The 23,305-nt window shown below is 53.2% G+C and overlaps 1 protein-coding gene across 3 annotated transcripts; it reads right to left on the bottom strand.

Moving 5' to 3' along the window:
• Nucleotides 1–1,101: 1,101 nt before the first annotated feature.
• TIE1 (tyrosine kinase with immunoglobulin like and EGF like domains 1) lies at nt 1,102–21,163 on the bottom strand. 3 transcript variants are annotated; one of them, XM_084871427.1, is made up of 24 exons: nt 21,088–21,163; nt 20,756–20,909; nt 17,284–17,601; nt 17,088–17,198; nt 15,137–15,292; nt 14,861–14,992; nt 14,556–14,696; nt 14,209–14,337; nt 13,085–13,230; nt 12,696–12,840; nt 11,497–11,655; nt 11,201–11,338; nt 10,694–10,990; nt 9,964–10,254; nt 9,412–9,602; nt 6,577–6,787; nt 6,296–6,406; nt 5,893–6,083; nt 4,332–4,445; nt 4,156–4,226; nt 2,906–2,946; nt 2,687–2,828; nt 2,505–2,604; nt 1,102–1,601 (listed from the first exon to the last, which is right to left on the bottom strand). In XM_084871427.1, exons 2-24 carry the CDS (start codon nt 20,811–20,813, stop codon nt 1,530–1,532), a joined length of 3,465 nt encoding a protein of 1,154 aa, XP_084727553.1. In that variant the 5' UTR covers nt 20,814–20,909; nt 21,088–21,163; the 3' UTR covers nt 1,102–1,529. The 3 variants fall into 3 exon arrangements, with proteins under 3 accessions (XP_084727553.1, XP_084727554.1, XP_084727555.1); XM_084871428.1 differs by having other exon boundaries at nt 2,687–2,783; XM_084871429.1 differs by lacking the exons at nt 10,694–10,990; nt 11,201–11,338; nt 11,497–11,655.
• Between the last annotated feature and the right edge of the window lie 2,142 nt (nt 21,164–23,305).

Genomic DNA, 23,305 nt, shown 5'->3' with positions numbered 1-23,305 from the left:
GTTTCCTAAGGACCAGTGAGAGGCCAGCAGTGAGAAACCAAAAGGATAGGCAAGCCTGAAGGCAACATGGCATGGAGTAGGACATGGACTAGCTTTCAGGACAGGGAGCACCTCCCAACACACTTGGAGATCCTGAGGAATTCTACTATGGCTGGCTGAAAATGCCTTCCTCCTTTGGGGCCCATATACTGGGCAGTAAGGTGGCTACCAAGCCAGGAAAGGCTGCCTAGAGACATAAAGAAAAATGGGAACTCCAGACAGGCCAGAATCTGTTTGGTGCTGAGATGTCAGTTTGAGCTGATGCTGGGCTGCAGCTGACCCTGGCATGGATTGTTTGGACAGAGCAAAGAATGCTAGGCTGGCAGCTACCTAGAGATACAGGGAGACATGTTGGTGATAGGGCAGGAGAGTAGCAAAGAGATCAGGGGAAAACTGGACTTCTCATATGGCCAAGATGTAGTGTACGTGTTTCTCTCCTTTCTGCGTCCAGCAAGGAAAAGGAGTGGGTCCAGTTCCTGAGTAGAGGAGCTGGGGATTAAGAAATAAAAGAAAGAAAGAGACCAGACACAAAGATAGACGGAAAAAGCTGGGAGCCAGGTGGGACTCTGTCCTCTCTGATGGAGGGACAGGGACCCAGAGCCTATGCAGCAAGTTTGTCTTACACCCCCAAATACCAGGGGGTTTCACCAGAACTTAGGACCAAAGGTGCTTATTTGCATTCTTGAGTAGACCCAAGCATTCCTAGTGCTTGACTGGATTTACATATCAAAGTCACATTCCCTGACTACTGGGTAAAGCTAAGAGTCAGTACTGATAACACATCCTTTTTTGGTGAATGTGTATTCAAGATGAGGCTCTGCCTGTCACCTTGAATTCAGCTGACAATAATTTAAAGAATGCCCATGTGCTTTCCCAGAGGGCCCTCTACAATGTAGGGTTGGTATAGGTATGAAATAATTCTTCCAGAACACCTCCCATCACGGAGAAGCAATCCCAACAGAGGGACCAGATCTACAAGTGTTTCTTTTCCTGGAAAGTCTAGTTTCTCTGTCTTTGGTTCAGCTTTTCCTTGGGATTGGTCAGCAGTCAAAGGAGCATATTGGGTGGAGCTTCTCAGAGCATTTATTTTTTCTGATTATAAGGCCAGGAATGGGGAGCAGCTGAATAGGGCATGTTAGTAATGCGAGTGCTGGCTTGGGTGGAGGAGCAGAAGTAGAGGTTTGAGTGTGGGGAGTAGGAGAGGAGCACATATGTGGAGCAGGTGAAGTAGAAAGAGGATGTGAAGGCAGCTGTAAGAGATATGCAGGGGGCAGGGGATGAGGACCCAACTTCAAAGGATGAGGACCCAGTTCCCCTAAGCCCACCCCTTCCCTGGATCCCCTCTTGTCTTTCTTAAGTTAAAAAAAAAAAAAAATCCTTGAGGCAGCTCAGGTCAGAGGCTACGAGGACCAGAAGTCACAGGTTGGAGAGCGGTTTGCTCTGACCGGTTTGCTCTGACCAGCAGAGCCAGGTTCTGCCTGGACAGCAGCTCAGGCCTCCTCAGCTGTAGCGTCGATGCCCGCGTAAGTGAAATTCTCAAACAGCGACATGTTCACATAAGCCTGGGGAGCAGAGCAAACGTTAGTGGGGGCCAGGGATGGGGGCCTGGAGGTCCCTGACTTTCCTGTGGTTGGGGTGTCTGGAAAGACCTTGGCTTGTTCTGGACACTCAGGAATCTCCCACCACAGTTGGAGGCTCAGGTAAGGGGCCCTTAACACAGTTGTTAGTGTTTTCATGCACTCAGCCCCCCCAATGAACTTTTTGCTCATTTATTCATTCAATTCACTCATTCACTTATTCATTTATTTATCAAGCTATTTTTGACAATTTACCTATTTATTGTACATGGTTATTTTGATCATCCATTAATTCTTAAGATACTTTGCTAATTCCTATTACTATTTAGTCATTAATTCATATGGAGAACCCTTTGCATTTACAAATGTATTACATTGATTTTGATCTATTTCTTTATTTATATTTATTTGATAATGTGTATATTTACATGGTTGTAAGATTCAGTTATTTAACTTTGTGTTTATTCATATGATTATATCATGTGAATATATCATCTAGCCACTAATTCTATTCATTCATTTCCTGTACCATTCATCCATTCATCCATCCATATTCTCAGCTGACCACCCATGCATTGCATGCTGGCTCTGTGACAGGTGAGGAGAGGTGTCCTAGATGAGAATGGGCTGATGGTATCAGCAGAGGAGCTCAGGCAAGCAGTCTGGGAGCTGGACCCGGAGAGGGATTTGCTGCTGGGGCTAGTAGTGGCCTTGGAAAAGTTTAGAAGGACCTAATGTCCAACCTACTGAGAGCTGGAAAGGGGGCCTGGTCTAGCTGCGGTGGCAACTAGTGGTGAGGATGGGCACCCAGAGGCTGATGCTGGCTCCTATGCCAGGGCAGTCCTGGGAGCCTGGTGAGCACTAGTCCTCCTCACCCCGCCTCCTCACCTTCCTGGCTTCCAGCATTCGGCCCAGCTGCAGCGCAATCTGGGCAAAGGGGGGTCGCTCGTATGGGCGGTCTCGCCAGCACTGACGCATCAGTTCGTACCTGCAGATGGGACATTACTGGGATGAGGGGTTGGGCCAACTGGGGTGATGGGGTCACAAGGCTCGAGGCTGAGGCAACTCACACTTCATCATCACAGTTCCGAGGCTGCTCCATGCGGTAGCCCTGAGGCAGCTTCTCATAGAGCTCAGCACAGGTCATGCCACAGTAGGGTGTGCCCCCTGCAGGAGGGGACAAAGCTCCCTCAGCCCAGTAGGGTGTGCCCCCTGCAGAAGGGACAAAGCTCCCTCACCCCAGAAGGGGTAAGGTGGGGCACCCTGGGGGAGGGGGGTGTGGGACTCACCAAGGCTCACGATCTCCCAGAGGAGGACCCCAAAGGACCAGCTGAAATGAGGAGGATCCACTTAGTTTCCTTTAGCCCCTGGGGCCAGCATTTTAGTGTCTACCTACCCCAGGTTTGTAGCCCATCCCAGCCCTCTGCATGTGTCTATTCTGTGACACATGGTTTTGGCCAGCTGTGGTCTCTGCTCCATTGAAATTTCTTCATGGTTCCGCCCAAGCTCGATGTAATCATAGCTAACATTTTTACCGCACATTGACTATGGGCCAGGCACTGATCATTTAATGTATATGTTAATATATCTAACCCTCACACCAACCCTATGACATAGGTACTGTCCTTATCCCCATTTTATAGATGGCAACACTGAGGCAATGAAAGGCTAGCTGGCTTGCCCAAGGTCACACAAAGAGTAAGTGGCAGAACTGGGAATCAGACCCTCGTAACCTGACTCCAAAGCCCTTGTTCTTAACTGGCTCTTATAGTGCAACAACCTCCGTGTATGTGAGAGCCAAGGGAGGCCAGGGTAGGAGTTCTGGTGGGGGGAGGGGATCTAGAGGGTTTGGAAGCAGAAGAAGGAAGTAGGCAAGTAATGGCCAGAGGGGTGATCATGTGGTGGACAGTGAGCCGGGCAGGCCAGGGCTTGGAGCAAACAGTCAGATCTGTGGCTGGAGGGTTGGGCAGACTAGTTTTCCCAGAGAGTGGGGAGGAGCCTGCCAAGATGATTGTCTGGAGGTGGGGAGCACAGAGAAGGAGTCTTTGGGGTCATATGCTGGTTAGGCCCTCATATGGGGGTGACCCTGCCCTTTAGAGAGGAAGGTAAGAACATTCTTGAATGGTCTCCCCCCCCATTGACCTGGGCATTACCCACCAGCACCCCCAAACCTCTCTAAGACATCCCCCTATCTCTTAACACAAGCATTGCCCTAAACTACCCTACCCTACCAATCCACATGGCATGGGTTTATGTTGTATTTATATCCTTGGGAGTTGTAGTATATCCTTGAAACACCTTCTAAGACAAAATTCCCTTCCAGCTGGGTCCCCTACCTTCCCACTAAGATGCTGGGCATCGCCAAGGTATACCCAAGATACACCTGCATCACACCTGTGCCACATGTGGAACACAGCCTAGGGGCAGCCAAGTCATGCCTTGGACTATCTGAGACATGGATGAAATGTGTCCAGGTTATGCCTGTGTGCAACCTTAGGACACCAAGCCCTCCTCCCCCTTCCTGCTGCCCCACACTCACACATCACTCTTGGTGGTATAGACGCTGTAGTTCAGGGACTCAATGGCCATCCAGCGCACAGGGAGCCGCCCCTGGGAGAGAGTGGGTTTGAGGGGTTGGGTGAGGAGGAAGGGCCAGTTTAGAGGGCTCTGGGGAGCAGGACCAGGCACGGACCCTGAGGGAGGGCTGAGACTCACCATTGTCTTCTTCACATAGACCTCCTCCCCTCGAGAAAGGCCGAAGTCAGCAATCTTGGAGGCCAGGTTCTCTCCGACCAGCACATTTCGGGCAGCCAGGTCCCTGTGGATGAACTGGAGGCACAGTGAGAAGTCAGGGAAGATGGAATGAGTGAGCCCAGGACTCCTGGGCCAGTGGGGGTCCTACCCCATAGCCAGTTTTCATGGCCACCCTCAGAGCCTTTAGTAGCTCTTACCCTTCTTCCCCCCGACCCAGGTCTTCTTCTGGAACAACTCCTGCCTGAGAAAAATCACGGTGCTGCCTGCTGCCATTCCTTCCTTTCTGTGATATGTCCATGGCCAAGCTCAGGTGTATCCCTCTTTCTGGGGCAATGGTAGGTATTTTCCCTCTTTGCATGGTTCTATCTTCCTCTCTTTAATTGATGAGGGTGGGGAAGGCCCTTCTCTTCCCAAATTGACCCTTTCTCTTGAGTTCCAAGTCTCTACTCAACCCTCCACCTTCCTCAGAGATCTCTGTCCATCAACTCCTCCCTCTGTGCTGTGTCCCTCTGCTTTCAAAGATACTCAGAACTTTACTACGTTTAAAAAGCCTTTCCTCAGTCTTATGTTCCCACTACTACTGCTGTTCCTCTCTCCTTTCATTCAATTAGGGTATCCTTGGATTTGCATTACAGCCTCCACTCTCTGCTCCTCCTTTACTTTCTCCTGATGGGACTCCCTCCTTCCCTTACTATTAGCATCACCACCTAATGGTGACGGTTTCCAGATTGTTGTCTCCAGCCCAGGCCTCTCTCCTGAGTTCTAGGCTGGTCTCTACAACTGCTAACTCAACACCTCCATCAAGATTTTCCTCAAGCCCTAGCTGGTTTGGCTTAGTGGATAGAGCATTGGCCTGCGGACTGAAGGGTCCCAGGTTCGATTCCAGTCAGGGGCACATGCCCAGGTTGTGGGCTTGATCTCTGATGGGGACATGCAGGAGGCAGTCGATCAATGATTCTCATCATTGATGTTTTTTTCTCTCTCTCCTTTCCTCTCTGAAATCAATAAAAATATATTTTATTTTATTATTTTTTAAAATTTTTAAAAATATATATTTTATTGATTTTTTTACAGAGAGGAAGAGAGAGGGATAGAGAGTTAGAAACATCGATGAGAGAGAATAATCAATCAGCTGCCTCTTGCACACCCCCTACTGGGGATGTGCTCACAACCAAGGTACATGCCCTTGACTGGAATCGAACCCTGGACCTTTCAGTCTGTAGGCCGATGCTCTATCCACTGAGCCAAACCAGTTTTGGCTGAAATCAATAAAAATATATTTTAAAAAATGTTCCTCAAATGCTTCAAATGCAATACCTCCTCCAGACCCGATTCTTGTCCTGTCCTCTCACCCACTCCCCAGGCCAGCACCTTGGGGTCATATCCTTTTCTCAATTCCTCAATCCTACATCCAATCAGAGCCTGCCTATTTTATCTCCTGAGGTCAGCCCATTGCCCCCCCCCCCCCCCTTCCCTCAGGCACACCTTCCCTCCCTGCACTCACACTCACACACACACATACCTGCTTCTCACTCAGGTACTGCATGCCATTGGCAGCATCACTGGCAAAACGTAGCAGCTGCCGGGAGCTGAGGGTGGAGGCTGTTCCATGTTCTCGGGCAAAAACTGGGTCTGTTTCCAGGACCCGGCTTTTCCGCAGAAAATCTAGCAAGTTTCCATAGGGGGCATATTCGATAGCAATATACAAGTAACCTGGAGGTGGGGAGATACATGGTGGAGGTTTATATACAGGCAAGCTGGTGGCAGCAAGTACCCAACAATAGCAGACAGGGAGCATAAGGCATGAGGAGAATGAATAGTGATGATTAGGTAACCTGAAGCTCCCAGCAAGGTACTGATATGAGGAGGTGATGGCTGATAATGGGGGTTTCGAAGAAGGGGTAAGTGATAAGATGGGGGCTCACCTCGGTTCTCACAGGCTCCTAAGAGGTTGATGATATTGGGGTGATGCCCCAATTTGCACAGAACTTCCAGTTCTCCCGCAAAGTCACGATGGTCATTTTCAGAGGCATATTCTGTATAAAGAATCCAGTATCACTTTTGCCAGAAATAATTCTGGAGAAAGGGCATGAGCTGGTAAGGGCTGAGGTCAGTTACCAGAGGGAGTAAGATGGGGCCTGAGATCTGTCGGACAAAGGAGAGGGTCAGGAATAGGGTGTGGGGTCCAAGATCACTCCCAGCAGACCTTTCAGCATCTTGATCGCTGCGTTCATCTTGAGCCCGTCCTTCTTGATCATGGCCCGGATGACCTGGCCAAAGTTCCCCTCCCCGATGAGGTCCTCAAAGGTGATGTCCTCCCACTCCAGCACCGGGTAGCTCAGCGGCTCAGGCTGTGGTTTTGGTCGCCGGGTGAGCGTCAACGTGCCTGAGCTGAACTGCAGGATGGTCTCCTCCCCCTTCATAGGATGGAACAAATGGGCAGACAGTCCATGCAAGAGACACGGGGTCAGCAAGAGGCACTGATAGACAAAGAGTGGTTAGATAATGGAGACCCAGACAGAGGGCATCTGGTGGCCAGCTAGGGACACACACACAGCAGAGAACATACTGAGGCAGTCATAGGAGATGGAGCCATGGGTGGGCCATTGGGTGGACAGATGTCCACTGAGAGAGTCTGTAGCCTGGGGGTCAGGTGTGAACAAGGAATAGGCAAAGTCACTAGAAGCCACAGTCTAAGTCAATGGGGAGTGATATATCTAACATTTGAAACAGAAAGGAATTGGAATGAGTTGTGATGGGAAGCAGTGAGCTGATCCCACAACCAGGCTTTTTTTGTCACCAAGGATGCCCTGAAGAGGACTCCAGCCTAAGGCAGTAGGCTAGGATCCTCCCTCCCTCCCTTCCTTCCTTCCTTCCTTCCTTCCTTCCTTCCTTCCTTCCTTCCTTCCTCCCTCCCTCCCTCCCTCCCTTCTTTCCTTCCTTCCTTCCTTCCTTCCTTCCTTCCTTCCTTCCTTCCTTCCTTCTTTCCTTCCTTCCTTCCTTAATTATTTTTTACATTGATTCTTAGAGAGAGAGAGAAATATTGATGTGAGAGTGAAACATCGATCATCTGCCTCCTGCATGCCCTCTACTGGGGACAGAGCCCACAACTCCAGCATGTACCCTGACTGGGAGTCAAACCAGCAAGCCTTTGGTGCCTCCCAACCAACTGAGCAACACTGGCCAGGGTTAGGTTTCATTTATTGAACACATTCCTAGCTCTAAGCCAGTGGAGGAGCTTTCTTCTCCATAGCAGTAGAAGCAGAGTTATCACCGTCTACCTACTTGGCATTCACCCATAACTCTAGAACTACCCTGGGGCCTAAAAATAGAGAGACCATAACAAAGAGGGATGTTCATTGCCCCCATCTGAGTAGGAGCTGGGCCACCTGGGCAAGACTGAAGAAAGAAACAGAACAGGACCAGGTTAGCTGCCAATATGAGAATTGGAAGAGGTGCTAAGACAGCCATGTTAGGGGCTCCGAGCTTGATGGAGAAGGGGTGGGGACATGGGTCACACTGATTTGCATGAGACACAGGCAGCTAACACACACATCAGCGTGCACATGAATTTTTCTAGCGCTGGTACTGTATGCAGGTACATCCATGCAGAGGTCCACATGGACACGTGCACATAGAGGAGCACAAGCAGAGGGACAGAGGCAGTGCTCATGGGGATATACACATGGCACACACCCACACAGGCACATGTAGCAGGGGTATATCTTGGTATATGTTAGCATAACACATATGTTAAAAGCTGCTTTCCTACCTCCTTTTCCCAACATTTGTACCCATTACCCTCCCCACTATAGCAGTGACGGCTTTTGGTGCACACTGACAGAAGAGGAAGGGCCCACGCAGCCTGAACAAAGATGCCGATTGAATCTCTGAAAGGAGTTTTTAAAGCATGGCAGAGACAATAGCTTCGGACACTAGGCTTTCTATCACAAGGATCAGCCCTTGAGAAAGAAGAGGGTCTTTTTTTGAAATGCCAAAGCTTGGCTGTGAATATCAAGAGCCCAGGCGTGGAGGAAAAAGGGCAGACTTCAGGCCGTAAGTTGCAACAGTAGCAAAGATCTCAGAGGAGACAGGACCAAGGGGGGGGGGGGGGGGAGAGAGAGAGAGAGAGAGAGAGAGAGAGAGAGAGAGAGAGAGAGGTGGGAGCAGGTGAGAAATGGAGGAGGTGACAAGATGAGTGGACATGGTCCTTTAAGATGAGCCAGCACCCTCCCCTCCCTCCTAAGGACTACAGAAAACTCAGACAGGTGTGCAGGGAAGCCAGGAACAGGGGAGGTTTGTGTTTCCTTTCCCAAGGAGCGATGGGTGAGGCTACGGGCCCAGCTCAAGCTTATGGTGGTAGAAACGGCTGTATAAAGGGTAGTAACAATGGGGCTGAGGGTCATAGGATACATTGTCCTCTGCAGGGTACAGGGGTGCACCCCAGAGTCCTAAAGCCTCCCCAAGGAAGCCCTGGGATTTGAAAGATGGAGGACGGGATGAGTGGTTCATAGAATGAGTAGTCTGTTGGCAGGAGGCCAGAGAAGGGCTGAGACCATCAGCCACAGCTGTATGCACATGGAAGCCAGCTCCAGAGTTGGGGAGGGCTTGTCAGGACAGAGGCCAGCATGAAGCTCAGGGGCCCCTCCATGATATCACCATGCTACGTAGGCTTAGATCACCCCCATGGAGAAGGGGGCGAATCCTGAAAGGACCACAGTGAAATATAGACATGACCAAGTTATTTTGAATTAGGAATATGAAATGTTCCACCCCTAACAGCAATGTTTCACCACTAATAGCAAATGTTTCACCACTAATAGCTCATAGGCTGAGTTCGGTTTTGGAGAAATAAAGAAATGGACATTTTATGCCCTTAAGTGTCATTAGGTATACTTTTATACCTGCAACACACACACACACACACACACACACACACACACGCTCGGGTGTACAAGTACTTGTCCGTATATAAGTAGAAACATATATACATAGGGTCTGCATGCATGTGCCCCAAGGCTGGGACAGGTAGGTAACTGACCGATCCTGACTGGTACGTGAAGGTGCGTCTGCGGTGCAGGCAGCTTCTGCGGATGCACACCAGGGCTAGGAGGGCAGCCAGGATGGTGAGGCACGTGGCAGACATGGAGCCCACCACAGCCAGGATCAGCTGTTGATCTAGGCCCTCTTTCGCTGCCCGGATCTCTTGGACTGGGCCCTGGCTCTGCAGCCCTAGACATAATAAGATGGGCAGATCATGGGGACCCCTGGGTCAGGAAACCAGGAGGCCACCATGGGGTCAGAGGGACAGAGGCAGTGCTCACAGGGAGGGAGAGGTCAGAGATCCCAGTACAAGGGAGGGATCAGGGATGTCAGGCCTAGGGCCCATGGGTGACTGGGGTAACATGATTTTCCCAGCACTGGGATAGAAGGTCATCAGAAGGGAAGGGTCAGGGTCCCCAGTACCAGGACTTGTGTCACTTGTTGGGAAGGGCCTGGGATACCCTAGCTCCAAGGCAGAGGATCTGAGGAGGGAGGGATTACTGAGTCTGACCCCACGGCCTGGAAGTCCCCATGGGTCCTGCTCTCTCACCGTTGCCCAGGGTAGACTCTTCTACCATCTTGCTCCAGTCACCGGGACCCTGGACACTGGCCCGCACACGGAAGAGGTAGCGTGTGCTGGCATTGAGGCCCCGAACGATGGTGCTTGTCTCCTCGGGCCTGTCCACATCCATCCACAGGGGGTCTCCGGAGCCTCCAGCCACCTGCACCTCCACGATGTACTTGGATATCGGCCCAGCCGGAGCCTCTGGGCGCTGCCACGTGAGCTGGATCTCAGAGTCCGAAAGGGCCCGAGCATGGAGATGTCGGGGCGCTGGGGGTCCTGAAGAGATGAGGATGGAAAAGCAGGGCTCAGACAGGACCACATTAGGGAGCTGTGGGCCAGATAGGTCATCCGCTCTAGTGGTGTCCCCTCTGAGGACCCCAGAATGGGCGCTACCCTGCCAACCTCCTCCTCCCCTCTTGGGCTGACTTCCTCTCCCTATGATCTCCTTCACCCTTGAGCTTCTGCTTCCCCTTACTCTCCTTACATCCCAGGAGTCCTAGGTCCTCCTCATGTCCCCCTATGCTCTGTGTTGCCCCTGTCCCACGTCCTCCCCATGTCCATGTATGCTTGATGTTGTAGGTCCTCCTATGCCCATGCTTTCCATGTGCCCTGGGTTTTCTCCACAGCCATCCAGGTCTTGTAACCTCCCATGTCCTTGTGGGTCTCATGTGTCCCCTGTCCTCACTCTGAGCCCTTCTCCCCTTCTTGAGCATACCGCTGAGGGGCAGAAGCACGCGTGCGGGGGGCGAGGCAGGGCCCAGGAGGGTGCAGTGGTAGAGCCGCACATCCAGCTGGTAGTGGGTGCCAGGCGTGAGTCCCGTCAGCAGAGTGGTGCGGGCCTGGGGGGATGAGACGTTCTCCCGCCGCTCCTGTCTCCGTGCCCCGTCCCACAGGCGCAGCAGGAAACCATCGCCCACCAGCGGCCCAGGCACCGAGGGTAAGGACCAGCTCACTCGCAACCGGTCAGGGCCCTCCACATGCCAGCCCTCCAGCCATGGCTGCAACGAGGGCTCTGGGGCCAGAGGTCAGGGGTCAGAACTGTCTAGTGAGTCCTTGGGGCTGGACAGTGCAGTGATCCTCAGGGGGCAGGGTGGGACTACCTCCCGTGGGAAAGGCAGGGGCCCGGGGAGGGGGGAGGGGGGATGTGATAAGATTGACAGCCCCTGAGTGCACGGGATAGTAATCTCTATGGGACAGGAAAGGATGACTCATGGCCTCTCACCAGGACAGTCTGTGGTCATGAGCGTGGGAGGCCCCCAGGCCCCCTCTCCGCCTTCCCCTGGTCGGCTCAGCTGCACACGGACATTGTATCCTGTCTTCGGCCTCAGGTTCATTAAGGTCACATTCTCACTGGGGTCCACTGAGGATGGGATGCAACAGCATACATCATTCGGTCGTTTCCAGAAGCCCCCATTCTCCTTTCGGCCCTTTCTTCCCCTTATGCCACTCTCCCTCCTCTCATTCTCCCCTCATTCTTACCCAACACCGCTGTGCCACCCCAGCTCTCTCCCCACTCACCCACAATGGAGGACCAGGCCCTGGTGCTGTCCTGGGGCCGGTAGTGCAGGCGGACAGAGGTAATGGGTCCGTCCCCAGAGTAGGAGACCAGTGGGGACACCACAAGCTGGCGGCTCTGCTTGGCCAGGAGCCCAGGAGCCGTCAGGGGCACCGGGGGTACTGCCAGGAGACGCAGGGTAAGGCATGGCTCAGAAAGCCCACCCAGTCCTCAGAAACATGAAGGGACTCTGGCCAACAAAGACACCTTGAGTCTTGGTTTGGATCTGGACTGGGGAGGCCAACGTCAACAGATGACCAGAGTGGCCAGGGCCCAAGGACGACAGAGTTCTGCCCCCCTGGGCACAAGGATCTAGCACTATGATACGTGGTTAAGCGCATCATTTAATTTACTCTTCATAGCAACCCTGTCAAGTGAGCACTGATAGCTTCACTTTACAGAGAGAAACAAGCTAGGAGGGGCCAAGTAACCTCCTTAAGGCATGAAGCTGGGAATTTGTAGAGCGAGGGTTAGAACCTAAACTGTCTGGGTACAAAGCCTGGGGGAAGTGAGAAGAGAAGGGCTGGAGGTGGAGCCCTAGGGCCATGCTAATATTTCCCGGTGGTGGGGAGCTGCAGAGTGGTGAGAGGGGGATGGTGAGCAAATGGGAAGAGTGGGAGGGGGACTGGGAGAGGAGTCTGGACTTCTGTGGGGAGGAGGGAGTGCAGGGGCCAGAGGGAAAGAAGAACCAAGAGGTGGCAGGGGGTGTGAATGGTCAAGGCTATGGTGCTGGAGAAGGTGAAGGAACACCTGGACCAGGTGGGCATGCTCTGTTCGGAGCAGTCCTGGGCACTGGCAGCTCCCTCCTCATTTCACCTCTGGGAAGTTTAGCAGATCACCTTCTCCTGACACGAGTGCCCTATGGTGTGGGTCAGAGGGCTAAGCAGCATCCCAGAGGCAGAGGTAAAGGCCACTGTGTGTCTGTGGGAGGTGGAGAGGGCAAGCATGGCCAGGCAGGAAGCTGGGTGAGGCCAGGGGTGTCCCATTTTGGTGGCACAGGGTGTCCTTTCCAGATGGGACTGAGTGGGACTGTCCATATGCCTTCTTATTTGCCTGGACTGTGACCGTAGATGCCCTTGCCCTTCCTGCTACGATGCCCAGTCTGAGCAGCACCAGCTAGTGCCTACTCTGCCTGCTGCCCTTCTCCATGGGCATCACTGACCTTTGACGTTGACCTTGAAGCGCCGGCTGTCTTGACCACCAGACGTGGACACGCGGCATTCCCAGAGTCCACTGTCCCCAAGAGCCAAACTCGGCACCTCAAACTCGGCTGTAGTCCTATCTGGCTCCACAATGGCCTTGGTAGACTAAGAGAGACGGGGGAAGGGGACAAACCAAAGACAATGTATATCCACGTGGCAGACACACATCTGTTTAGACTGATGAGGGGACAGAGGCCAGGAGGCAGCTCCTCAACAATCAGCTAGACCCCATTTGAACCTTCCTCGGGCCAGTGGGTAGAGCTGGCGGAAAGCCTTAAGAGGTCAGAGATCTGAGGGGCCAACGGTAAGGCTGGCGGTCAGGGGCCGTGGGTTGGAATGCGGGGCTGACCAGGAGGACGGTGCCGTCTGGCTTGCGGAGCTCCATGTTGCCTGGTACTGGGAAGGGGTTGCCAGCAGCTGCACAGTTGATACGGGGCATCGTCCCAAAGTTGAACTCTAGTTCTGAGGCCACATCTAGGATCTGGGGGATCCGGTCTGGGGAGAGAAAGGACACTTATCCTGGAGCCTTATCCCAGGGGCAGACACATGACTGCCAAAGTGCCCTTCATCCTGTGTCAAGCATCTCAGCCGAGGCACTGCCATCTGCTCAGTCACTCACTCAAGCCTGAAAGCCAGCAATGTCCCATGTGAGTCCTCTAAGGCCCTCTGGTCAGCTGCAGAGTCTACCTCTGGCACCCCCCACCTCCAAAGATCCTTTCATACCAAACCAGGCCCTTCACAGCCTCAGCCTCATGACTAGAGCACAGGCCCTGCACAGATCATCTGGGGTCTCCCAGCAGCTGGAGTCATTTCTTTCTTTTTTTAAAATACATTTTATTGATTTTTTACAGAGAAAAAGGGACAGGGATAGAGAGCTAGAAACATTGATGAGAGAGGAACATCAATCAGCTGCCTTCTGCACAACCCCTACTGGGGATGTGCCTGCAACCAAAGATACATGCCCTTGACTGGAATTGAACTTGGGACTTCTCAGTCCGTAGGCTGACGTTCTATCCCCTGAGCCAAACCGGTTTTGGCTGGAGTCATTTCTTAAACACAAATCTGACGACCTTGTGCCTCTTCAACAATTCCTTCTTGTCCCTATCATACTAAGTGCAAACTATTGCCCGCTATTCCAAGTCCCCAAGATGTGACCTCCTCTGACCACTACCCAGCCTCCCCTTACTCCACTCTCCTGGTCCCCAAGCTTCTGTCCATGCTCTTTGCCCACCCATCTCCCTTTTGTCCTTCAGGTTCCATCTCAGATCGCACCTCTTCCAAGAAGCCCTCTCTGACCGCCTGGCTACCACTCACTCAGCTTCTGCTCGTCTCTCTATGGATGGTACAGACTAGGGGGTGAGAATTGCTCCCAGACCATGAGCTCCCCGAGGGCAGGACTTGGAGCATTCACAGGGCAATGTGTCTGGTGAAGGCTGGCTTCTCTTGAAGGATCTGAGATCCCTCTGTTCCTACCTGACTTCTCACAGTGCACTCCATGCCATCCTGGGGGGCAGACACAGCCGCTGAAGCGGTCACAGGTGCCACCATTCTGACACTGGCACTGGAGGCTGCAGTCAGCCCCGAAATGACCAGGGGCACAGGCTGGAAACGGAAAGGGTATGTTAGAGGGGCACAGGTCAGGGGGCAACAGAAGCACAGCTGGGCCTGGGTAATGACAGGCTGGGTGGAGAGGGCCCTGGTCAGGTGAGCAGGGGGCTGTGGAGGGCTTGGTGTGCAGGTCAGGGCCAGAGGAAATGGTTCAGGCCACGCTCATGCGAGTTCTCTGGGTCAGGGATCGCGGAGAGTGGGTTCATGCATACCTTCCTGGCACTGGCTTCCTCTCCAGCCAGATCCACAAGAACAGCCGTAGGGGTCTGGGAGGCAGAAGGTAAGGCCCCGGCAGCCTGATGGACTGGGGCACTGCTCCTGGCAGCTCTGCCCAAAACGGCCCTCTCTGCAGGCTGGAAAGAAGACATGTGGTGTAGAGGTTTCTGGTAGGTCCCAGGGCCCGGGACCTACTTGGTACTCTCTCATCCTTTCAGCTCCCTCCCCACGGTTCAAGGATCTTCCTTCTCCCAGCCAGGCATCCTCTCCTCCCCAGGTCCTAGCTCCCCCTCCTCCTTACCCTTCTCGCAGTGGGTGCCAGTGAATCCAGGGGGGCATACACACTCGCCATCCTGGTCATGGCAGACACCTCCATGCAGGCAGCCTGGGCATTCCTTGGTACAGTCTGGTCCCCAGCGCCCCGGCCCACAGCCTGGAGGAGCGTGCTTTCAGCAGGTGACTCTCGCCCACCTGAGCACTGCTGCTGAGGGGTGGGGCAGCCGGGGGACCCACAGGAAGTACCCACAGGGCTCCCAACCTCCCACACCAGCCACCACCCCTGCTCCCAGCCCCTAACCCCGCACGATGAGCCGGAAGAAGGCACTGCCCAGGGGGCTGGCTTCCAGGTAGGTGGCACTGTAGATGCCGCTCATTGGTGGCTGTGCATTTGGGAGCTGCAGTAGGAACCGCCCATCCTGGGCCTCGTGCCAGTCCAGGGTATAGTAGTAGGATCCTGAGGGGCATAAGCGGGTGAGGGGCCTCAGTACCCTGTGAGAGCTGGTGTCCCTCCCTCTGTTCATCTCCGCTCTGTGATCCCGCCTGGGGGAAAGCACAGAGTGCTTGTACCCAAAAGCCAGAGAGCTGGGGAGCATTCTCTCATCAGATTCACCCACCACCCAGTAAATCACAGTCCTGCTCAGTCTGTCTCCTCTCACCTCCACTAGGGTCCTCGTCTCTCCAGGTTCCCTGCCACCTGCCATCCTGGTCCCCACTTTCCATAGCTTCCTACGTGGTCGGTCTCTGCTTCCCGTCTCCCCCTTTCCCATCTGCCCTCTCCTCGGCAGCCAGTGTGTGTTTCTCTGCAACAAAGCCCTCTGCAGCTCCCTGCTCAATCTCTCCAGTACTTCTCCACAGCCCTCAGGGCCACATCCAAGGCCCTAGCCCCGTGGTCGGCAAACTCATGAGTCAACAGAGCCAGATATCAACAGTACAACAATTGAAATTTCTTTTGAGAGCCCAATTTTTAAAACTTAAACTTCTTCGAACGCCACTTCTTCAAAATAGACTTGCCCAGGCCATGGTATTTTGTGGAAGAGCCACACTGAAGGGGCTAAAGAGCCACATGTGGCTCCTGAGCCACAGTTGGCCGACCACGGCCCTAGCCCATCATTTGCTTCACCTTTTGTCTACTGCGTGTAGCCCACAGGTCCCTTACTGCTCCACAGCCTGCCTGACTCCTCACATTCCTGAGTTCCCAAACTGCTGGTTTCTCTTCCTACCTTTGCTCTCCCTCCTCTTTGTCTGGCCAAGTCCCATTCCTCCTCTAGGGCACAGTTCGGGTGTTATCTACTCTGGGAAGTCTCTTTGGAGGTCTCCCTCCGGGGCCTGCAGACTCTAATATCAGACAATTGCGCCTGCCCCAGGCCCTGCTTGGCTCTTTGCTGAGGACTGAATGGAGACTCTGGGGAGCCCAGGTCTCCCTGACTCTCCACATCACTTCCGAGGGCATGGAGCTCAGGAGGCAAGCCCCTTGACCTCCGGAGTCCAGGACCCAAAAGGCAGTCAAAAGGCTGTGGGTCTGAGGGTGTCTGGGGCCACCGAGGAAAACAGCTTCCCCCCACGGGATGGCTGCGCTCCCCAGGTGTGGCCAGGCCCCGGCACACATCTGGACAGATCTGGACTTCCCCTGTGCTAGGACTTGGTTTCAGTTTCCTTCCTCCTGGGGCTGCCGCTCCCTGCCATCATCTGGGCTCTGTACCTGCTAGCTCCTAGGGGAGAGTCATATGGGAAGGGTTTTTTGTGTTTTGTTTTGTTTTTTAAATATATTTTATTGATTTTTTACAGAGAGGAAGGGAGAGGGATAGAGAGTTAGAAACATCGATGAGAGAGAGAGACATCGATCAGCTGCCTCCTGCACACCCCCTGCTAGGGATGTGTCTGAAACCAAGGTACATGCCTTACACCGGAATCGAACCAGGGACCCTTCAGTCCACAGGCCGATGCTCTATCCACTGAGCCAAACGGGTTTCGGCAAGGGTTTAACATAATAGTAATTTGGGGGTGACAGGGGTGTAGGCAGGTGACCATGATGCCTCCCCTCCTCTGGGTGCAGGAGGACAGCGTGGAGCTAGAGATGGATGCAGGTGCTTTCTTGGACCTGGTCCAGGACATATGGGGGCCCTGGAGATTGGCCAGGGGGTTAACAGGTATACGGGAACGATGGGTAGGTACGGGGGCCAAAGTTGGGGATGCCCCATGGCCATGGTGGAGGCGTTGGGGTGTCAGACCAGCTCCAATGCTCCCCTTACCGTTGCTCTTCCAGATCACGTCTGTCTGCTTCTCCTTGAGCACGCGCGCGGAAAGCACAGCCGTGTCCCCTTTGTTCACCGTGTGTGTGACTTTGTCAGGGAGCAGCTGGGCTGCAGGGCAGAGGGGGAGATGGAGGGTGCGGTCAGAGGTCAAGGGCAGCCTCTCCTCTCCCTCCCGACAGCGGGCCAGACTCACCCCCAGGGCTGTTGTGCACGTAGAGGACGCTGGTGCGCCGGGCCCCCGAGCCGCCCACGCAGGAGAAGACGCCCACCAGGTCGGAGGGCTTGGAGAAGCCGTGCAGCGTGATGCGCTGCGAGCCGTTGCGGGCCAGCTGCGGCGGGGGCCGGGGCCGCGGCGTGCGCACGATGCGGTCGTCCTTCTCCAGCAGCAGGGCCTGGCCCCAGGCATCCGCGCCCCTGCCGGCGCCCACCTCCCCGGACACGCAGGTCAGGTAGAACCGGTGCGGCTCCCAGCGGCGCAGGTCGGCCAGCAGCGTCAGGTCCACTGCCGCACCTGGGGGGAGGGACAGCGGGCCTGGGCTCTGACAGGGTCCCAAGCCGCCCTCCCTCCCCGCCCCCTCTCCCCCACCGTCAGGCTCTGCACTTGAGCAGGCATTTCCGTCCCCAGCCCTTCCTGACCCTCCCGGGTGCACTGACCCCTTTCCCTTCGGCCTCTTCCTCCTAAAAGCAAAAACGAAAACAAAGCCCCCTTCCTCCTCCTGCCAGATGGCTTCCCGTGGCAGCCCAGCTTTGACGAGAATGATGGAGGCTCCCTGTCTCCCTTTCCTTTTCATTCCCTGTCAGACCCCTTTTCCTGACCTCTCAAACTGCTCTCCCTGCCCCCACTACACGCTCCCTGCCCCCCGCTGGGAATGTGCAGGCTGGAAGGGCCTAGGAGAACAGCGCTGGGAGAAACCTAGACATGTCTGCAGGGCTAGGATTTAAGGCCGGAAAGGCTGGGTTCTGCAGCCAGGTGGCTGTGGGGCAGAAAGGAAGAGAACTGTGGGCCCAGCGAAAAGCCAGAGACGGAGGCCAGGCTGGGGCAGGCGCCGGCCGAGGCGCAGAGACACAGATGGGCCCCAGGCCTTTGCCTTCCGTAGAACTCCCAGCCTTGCTGGAGAACAGACACAGACACACCTGTCAAACGCAGGGCGCCTTGCAGGGAAGCACAGACGATGGGTGCCTGACCCATTGCAGGGGAGGAAGAGATGCCTTCTGGGATCCCTGGAGGGGATCCCTGGAGGGTCTTAAAGCTGAGCAGGAGGACAGAGAAGGGGAGGAGAATAGCGAGGGGAGAGGTCAGTGGTAGGAAAGGGTATTCTAGGCAGAGGGCACAGCCTGAGTAAAGACATGGAATGAAAAATATGATGGTACGGAAAGGGCAATGTCCAAATTCAGTGCGGCTGGGGCGTGTAGTGTAAGGCAGAGAGTGGGGGAAACTGAGTAGAGCTAGAGTCCAGGCCTGACTAAGTGGAGACTATGTCCAGACTCTTAGCCTCATGACCCCATACCTTTCTAAGCCCCTCCTTCTCCATCCCTGCCTGCTAACTGCCAAGTAATTGGTTTAAATAGCTCTTAGCTTATCCACGAATGTCCTCCCTAAGTCTACAGGGGGAAGTGAAGCTAGCACTCGATGACTGCCTGCCACGTGCCAAGCGTCTGATTTCCAGGGAATTCTCACACCCGTCGGTGAAGCTGATGTCTTTCCATTTACGGAGGAGGGTGATAGCTATTCTACAGGCTTCCCTGAGCAGCTCATTCTTTGTTGTTGTTTTAAATATATTTTTATTGATTTCAGAGAGAAAGGGAGAGGGAGAGAGAGATAGAAACATCAATGATGAGAGAGAATCATTGATTGGCTGCCTCCACTGGGGATGGAGCCTCCAACCCAGGCATGTGCCCTTGACCAGAATCAAACCTGGGACCTTTCAGTCCCACATCCATCACCTGAGCCAAACTGGCTAGGGTAATTCTCTCTTTTTTTGGCTTTAATGTCACCTCGGAGTCAATAACCCTGGGACAGCCTCTCAGCTTGGGCCTGCTTGTCCATCAGCCTTCCTCAAACCTGCGTCTTCTTCTTCTTCTTCTTTTTTTGTTTTGGTAAATATATATATTTTAATTCTCACCTGAGGAGATTACATATATAATTGATTTGAGAGAGGAAGGGAGAGAGGGGGAAATATTAATGTGAGAGAGAAACATTGATCGATTAACTCCTGTATGTGCCCCAACTAGGGATATAACCTGAAACGTAGGTATGTGCCCTGACCAGGCATTGAACACACAACCTTCTGGTGTACGAGGTGACCCTTCAACTGAGCTACCCGGCCAGGGCAAACCTGCTACTTTTCAGTGCTCCCTGACTCAGCAGATGGCAGCAGCCACCTGAGACACAAACTTCAGTCATCTTATACTCCTACTGACATAATAATTAATGTTTATTGGAGGTCAGTTGTACCCCAGGCACTTTACTTATGTTCTCTCATTTTACCATACTAACCGTCTGGGGAGGTAGGTGTTATTACCCCAATTTTATAGCCAGGGAAGGAAGACTCAGAGAAGTACTTGCCCAAGGTCATAATATTAGTGACTGGCAGAACCAGATTGTCTGACTCTCAAGTCCACACCTTTAAGCATCATATTGTCTGCCCTAATCAGTCACAAGATTCTGCAAATCCTGTCTCCTCAAAGCCTCTTGACTTTATCCCCATCTCCAAGCCCATCCTTGCTTAGCCTTCACCCTTACTCACCTTGACAATCCCAATAGCTACACCCCTACTTTCTCAAACACATCTTCCAAAAGTGATCCAGCGAAGACCCGGTGTCTCTCTAGCCTACCACCTTCCATGGCCCCTATCGCCCTCAGGATAAAGTGCAAGCTCTTGAGCTCCTTGCTGCTCACACGCTGTCCCTCCTGCTGTGTTTGTTCCCTTTAGGAACCTCCTCTCCCAGGTACCTCCATGCCTCTGAGACGTGCATCTATTGCTGGCTGCCTGGAATGAAGGCCCGCTGGTCTCAGTTAAGTCTTGCATGACCCCCTTTTTATCGATTGCCTGAGGCAGAGCAAGCGCCACTCTGGAGCTCCTTATGCCTATGTGTTTAGCCCTCTGGACTGTGAACCACTCAGAGACAGCCTCGGCGTTCTCTGGCCAGCACACTTATTCAGAAGCCCCTACCAAGTGCACACATTGTGCCCATCGCTCTGTGTAAACTACTTCATTTAAACCCCATAACAGCCGTAGGAGGTCGGCGTCAGCTAGTCACTGTGCAGCTCTGATGGCTGCCCACCACTTAGCACAGCCCCTGGAATATTGCTGGTTCTTGATGAATGTTTCTCAAGTGAATAATTAAATGAACGCAACACAAGAACCATATGATCACTCACTGAACATTTTGTAGGCCCAGCTGTTCCCCACTGATCTTAAGATCCAACACAGTTAATGTTCCTCTCCCCACCTCTCCCCTCCCATCCCTCCCTTCTCCTCCCTTTTAGCCCCAGGCTACAGTGATTTCTAGTGCCTGATCCTATTTTCCAGGTTTTCCTGGCCTCAATCCCACTTTCTAGCTGATTACAATTTGGATGGCATTGTTGACAGTGATGATAGAGTTTAATGGGGTAGAATCAGGGCCTTGGGGGCTGGGTGAGTCATGGCTTGGGGAAGACTTACCAACATGAGAAGCCAGGAAGACGATGGGGAGCAGGAAAGGGGGCCCCAGCCAGACCATACTCTGGAGGCTGACCAGGCCACCAGGACAAGCTGGGCCCACGGTCAGTGACTCTGGGTCTGGCTGCTCAGCCTGTGCTCGTCAGTGAGTGTTGTGCTGGGGAGGAAGAGGAGGAAATGAGATGGCTTGGGTGGGAGGGGTGGCCGGGGAGAGGGGTGGGAAGGACTTATCCTGCTTCAGGGCCCCCAGGCCCCACAGGCGGGGGGATGGGTGTGGCCTAGAAGACCGAGGGTTGGGGTGTAGAGGTGGGGGGGAGGGTGTGGGAAAGACAGACCTGGAGACTGTTCTTTGGGCTCTCTGGGATTTTTCCATCCCCTCTTCTCCTCTCGGTTCTCAGTGTTGCCAGCACACAGGAGGCAGGAAAGGGAGGAAGCCAGTGGTTTCCGCCTATTGAAGAGGGATGGGGGAGGATATTGTTCTGGGGTCTCCCCTCCCACTCAGCGTGCGCACGCGCACAGCACACACACACACACACACACACACACACACACACTACAATCCAGTGATTCCTCATGCACCCCAGGACAATTTACATGGATGTCCTATAGAGCAGTTCACGTATGTAACACAAGGATCTTTGTGGGCCCATGAATGTATGCCCTCAGGGGGACAAAAGATCTCACACGAGGACAAAAAAGGACCTTCGATTCTATCTTGTGTAACTCTCATTTTACAGATGGGAAACTGAGGCCTGCAGTGCTTGAGGGCACTCTGAGGTCATGGCAAAGCTGGGACTTGAACTTCTGACTTAGTCGCTCCTCCCTGGCATGCATTAAGCAGACCCAGAGCGTCTTGCATTTACAGTCCTCAGCTGAAGACACTAACAGAATCTTCAGCTCTTTGCCTGCTGTCATTGGTTTTATAGCAAACCCTGCCTTTCCCTAAACACTGGGGCTGCAGAAGTCTTCCCTGGGAGTACACGCACTCTTGAGGGCTGACAACAGCCTGGGGCAGTTCCAGCCCCTTAGCAAATCCCCATGGCTCTTGTCTCTGCTGTGCCCCTCATCTCTCACTGCCCTGGCACCACTGCTTCACCTGGCACCACCACTGACAATTTCTAGAACAGACCATGACCTGCAGGTGTGGAATGCCTGCAGGGTGTGTGTGTGTGTGTGTGTGTGTGTGTGTGTGTGGTGTGTCCTTGCAGGGAGCAGAGTGAGAGGTCTCAGAGTCATCAGATGTCTGAGGCTTGCTGGTGAGACCTATGGCCCCTCTGGCCTGGAATGGGTGGTTGGGGTGGGGATGAGACCTGGTTCCAGCTTAGGTGACTTGGGTTTGGAAGTCCAAACCCTTGCTGTGGCACTGGAACAGCTTCCCAGAGTCTGTTCCTGGGTGAAGACTGGACTTTCGTTTGTATCTGTCAGGTTCCAAATCACTGTCCTGGAAAAAATGAGTCCCAACAGGGGTTGAGCTGGCTTAGTCCTGGGGCTCTTCTGAAAATCCCAAAAAAGACCCAGGGGAATCTTTTACTCCTGGTATAGCATGAAAAAGGATCAGAGAAGACCCCTACTCTATAGGCCTACAGACACCCCAATCCTGGGTCTGGGGGAATAGGGATGGGAAGGTGTGGTTGATGCCTTACACTTTAGCTCGTCTTGGTGCCAAGATATTTGAATTTGGCATGAGAAAGGAGCAGGAAAATGCTGGGGCAGTTTCTGGCAGGGTTGTAGGTAGAGTACACTTTTGTGGAACTTTCTCCTTGGTTCTGATGGGCCTGATGTTATTTTATTTTATTTATTTTTAAATACATTTTATTGATTTTTACAGAGAGAAAAGGAGAGGAATAGAGAGTTAGAAACATCAATGAGAGAGAAACATCAATTAGCTGCCTCCTGCACACTCCCAAGGTATTTACATGCTTTTGACTGGAATTGAACCCGGTACCCTTCAGTCTGCAGGCCAACGCTCTATCCACTGAGCCAAACCGGCTGGGGCTGATGTTATTTTATAAAAGTAAAGAGAGCACTTGGGCAACATCTCTTCTTGAAAATGACAGATACTTTATTCAGCCCTGGCTGGGTAGCTCAGTTGATTAGAGCTTCATCCCAATACAACAAGGTGGGTTGTGTGTACAATCACCATTGCAATGGGAATACTTCGTTGGGAGCTATCAGAGTTGATACAAGCAACTCCATCTTAGAAAATACAACTCCATCTTGGGAGTTAAGTTTCCAACTCCTCTTACAACTCACAGTCACCAGAGATCACGAGGTGTCCTGCGGTTTGGCCAGAAGCTAAAGATAACTTATCGCCTAACGACACATCCTGCTCGGGAAGATCCCTACCACGTTCCCTCCCTGATCCTCCCTCCCATAGTTTGCCCCGCCTTGGAATGTCGCCGTGGCAACCTCCCCCTACAGCCTGTATATATATTGTAGCTTCAACAATAAAATTTGAGGCTTGATCAGAACCCTGTCTTGCCTCCATTTCTTCACTTCTTCTGTCCTCTACCATTCCCTTCTAGGTGCCTCCTCGCCCCCACGTTTATCTCC

This window comes from Pipistrellus hanaki, assembly GCF_964339955.1.
Source record: "Pipistrellus hanaki genome assembly, chromosome: 2".
NCBI classification, from domain to species: Eukaryota; Metazoa; Chordata; class Mammalia; order Chiroptera; family Vespertilionidae; genus Pipistrellus; species Pipistrellus hanaki.
This window is presented reverse-complemented; position numbering and strand designations above follow the sequence as displayed.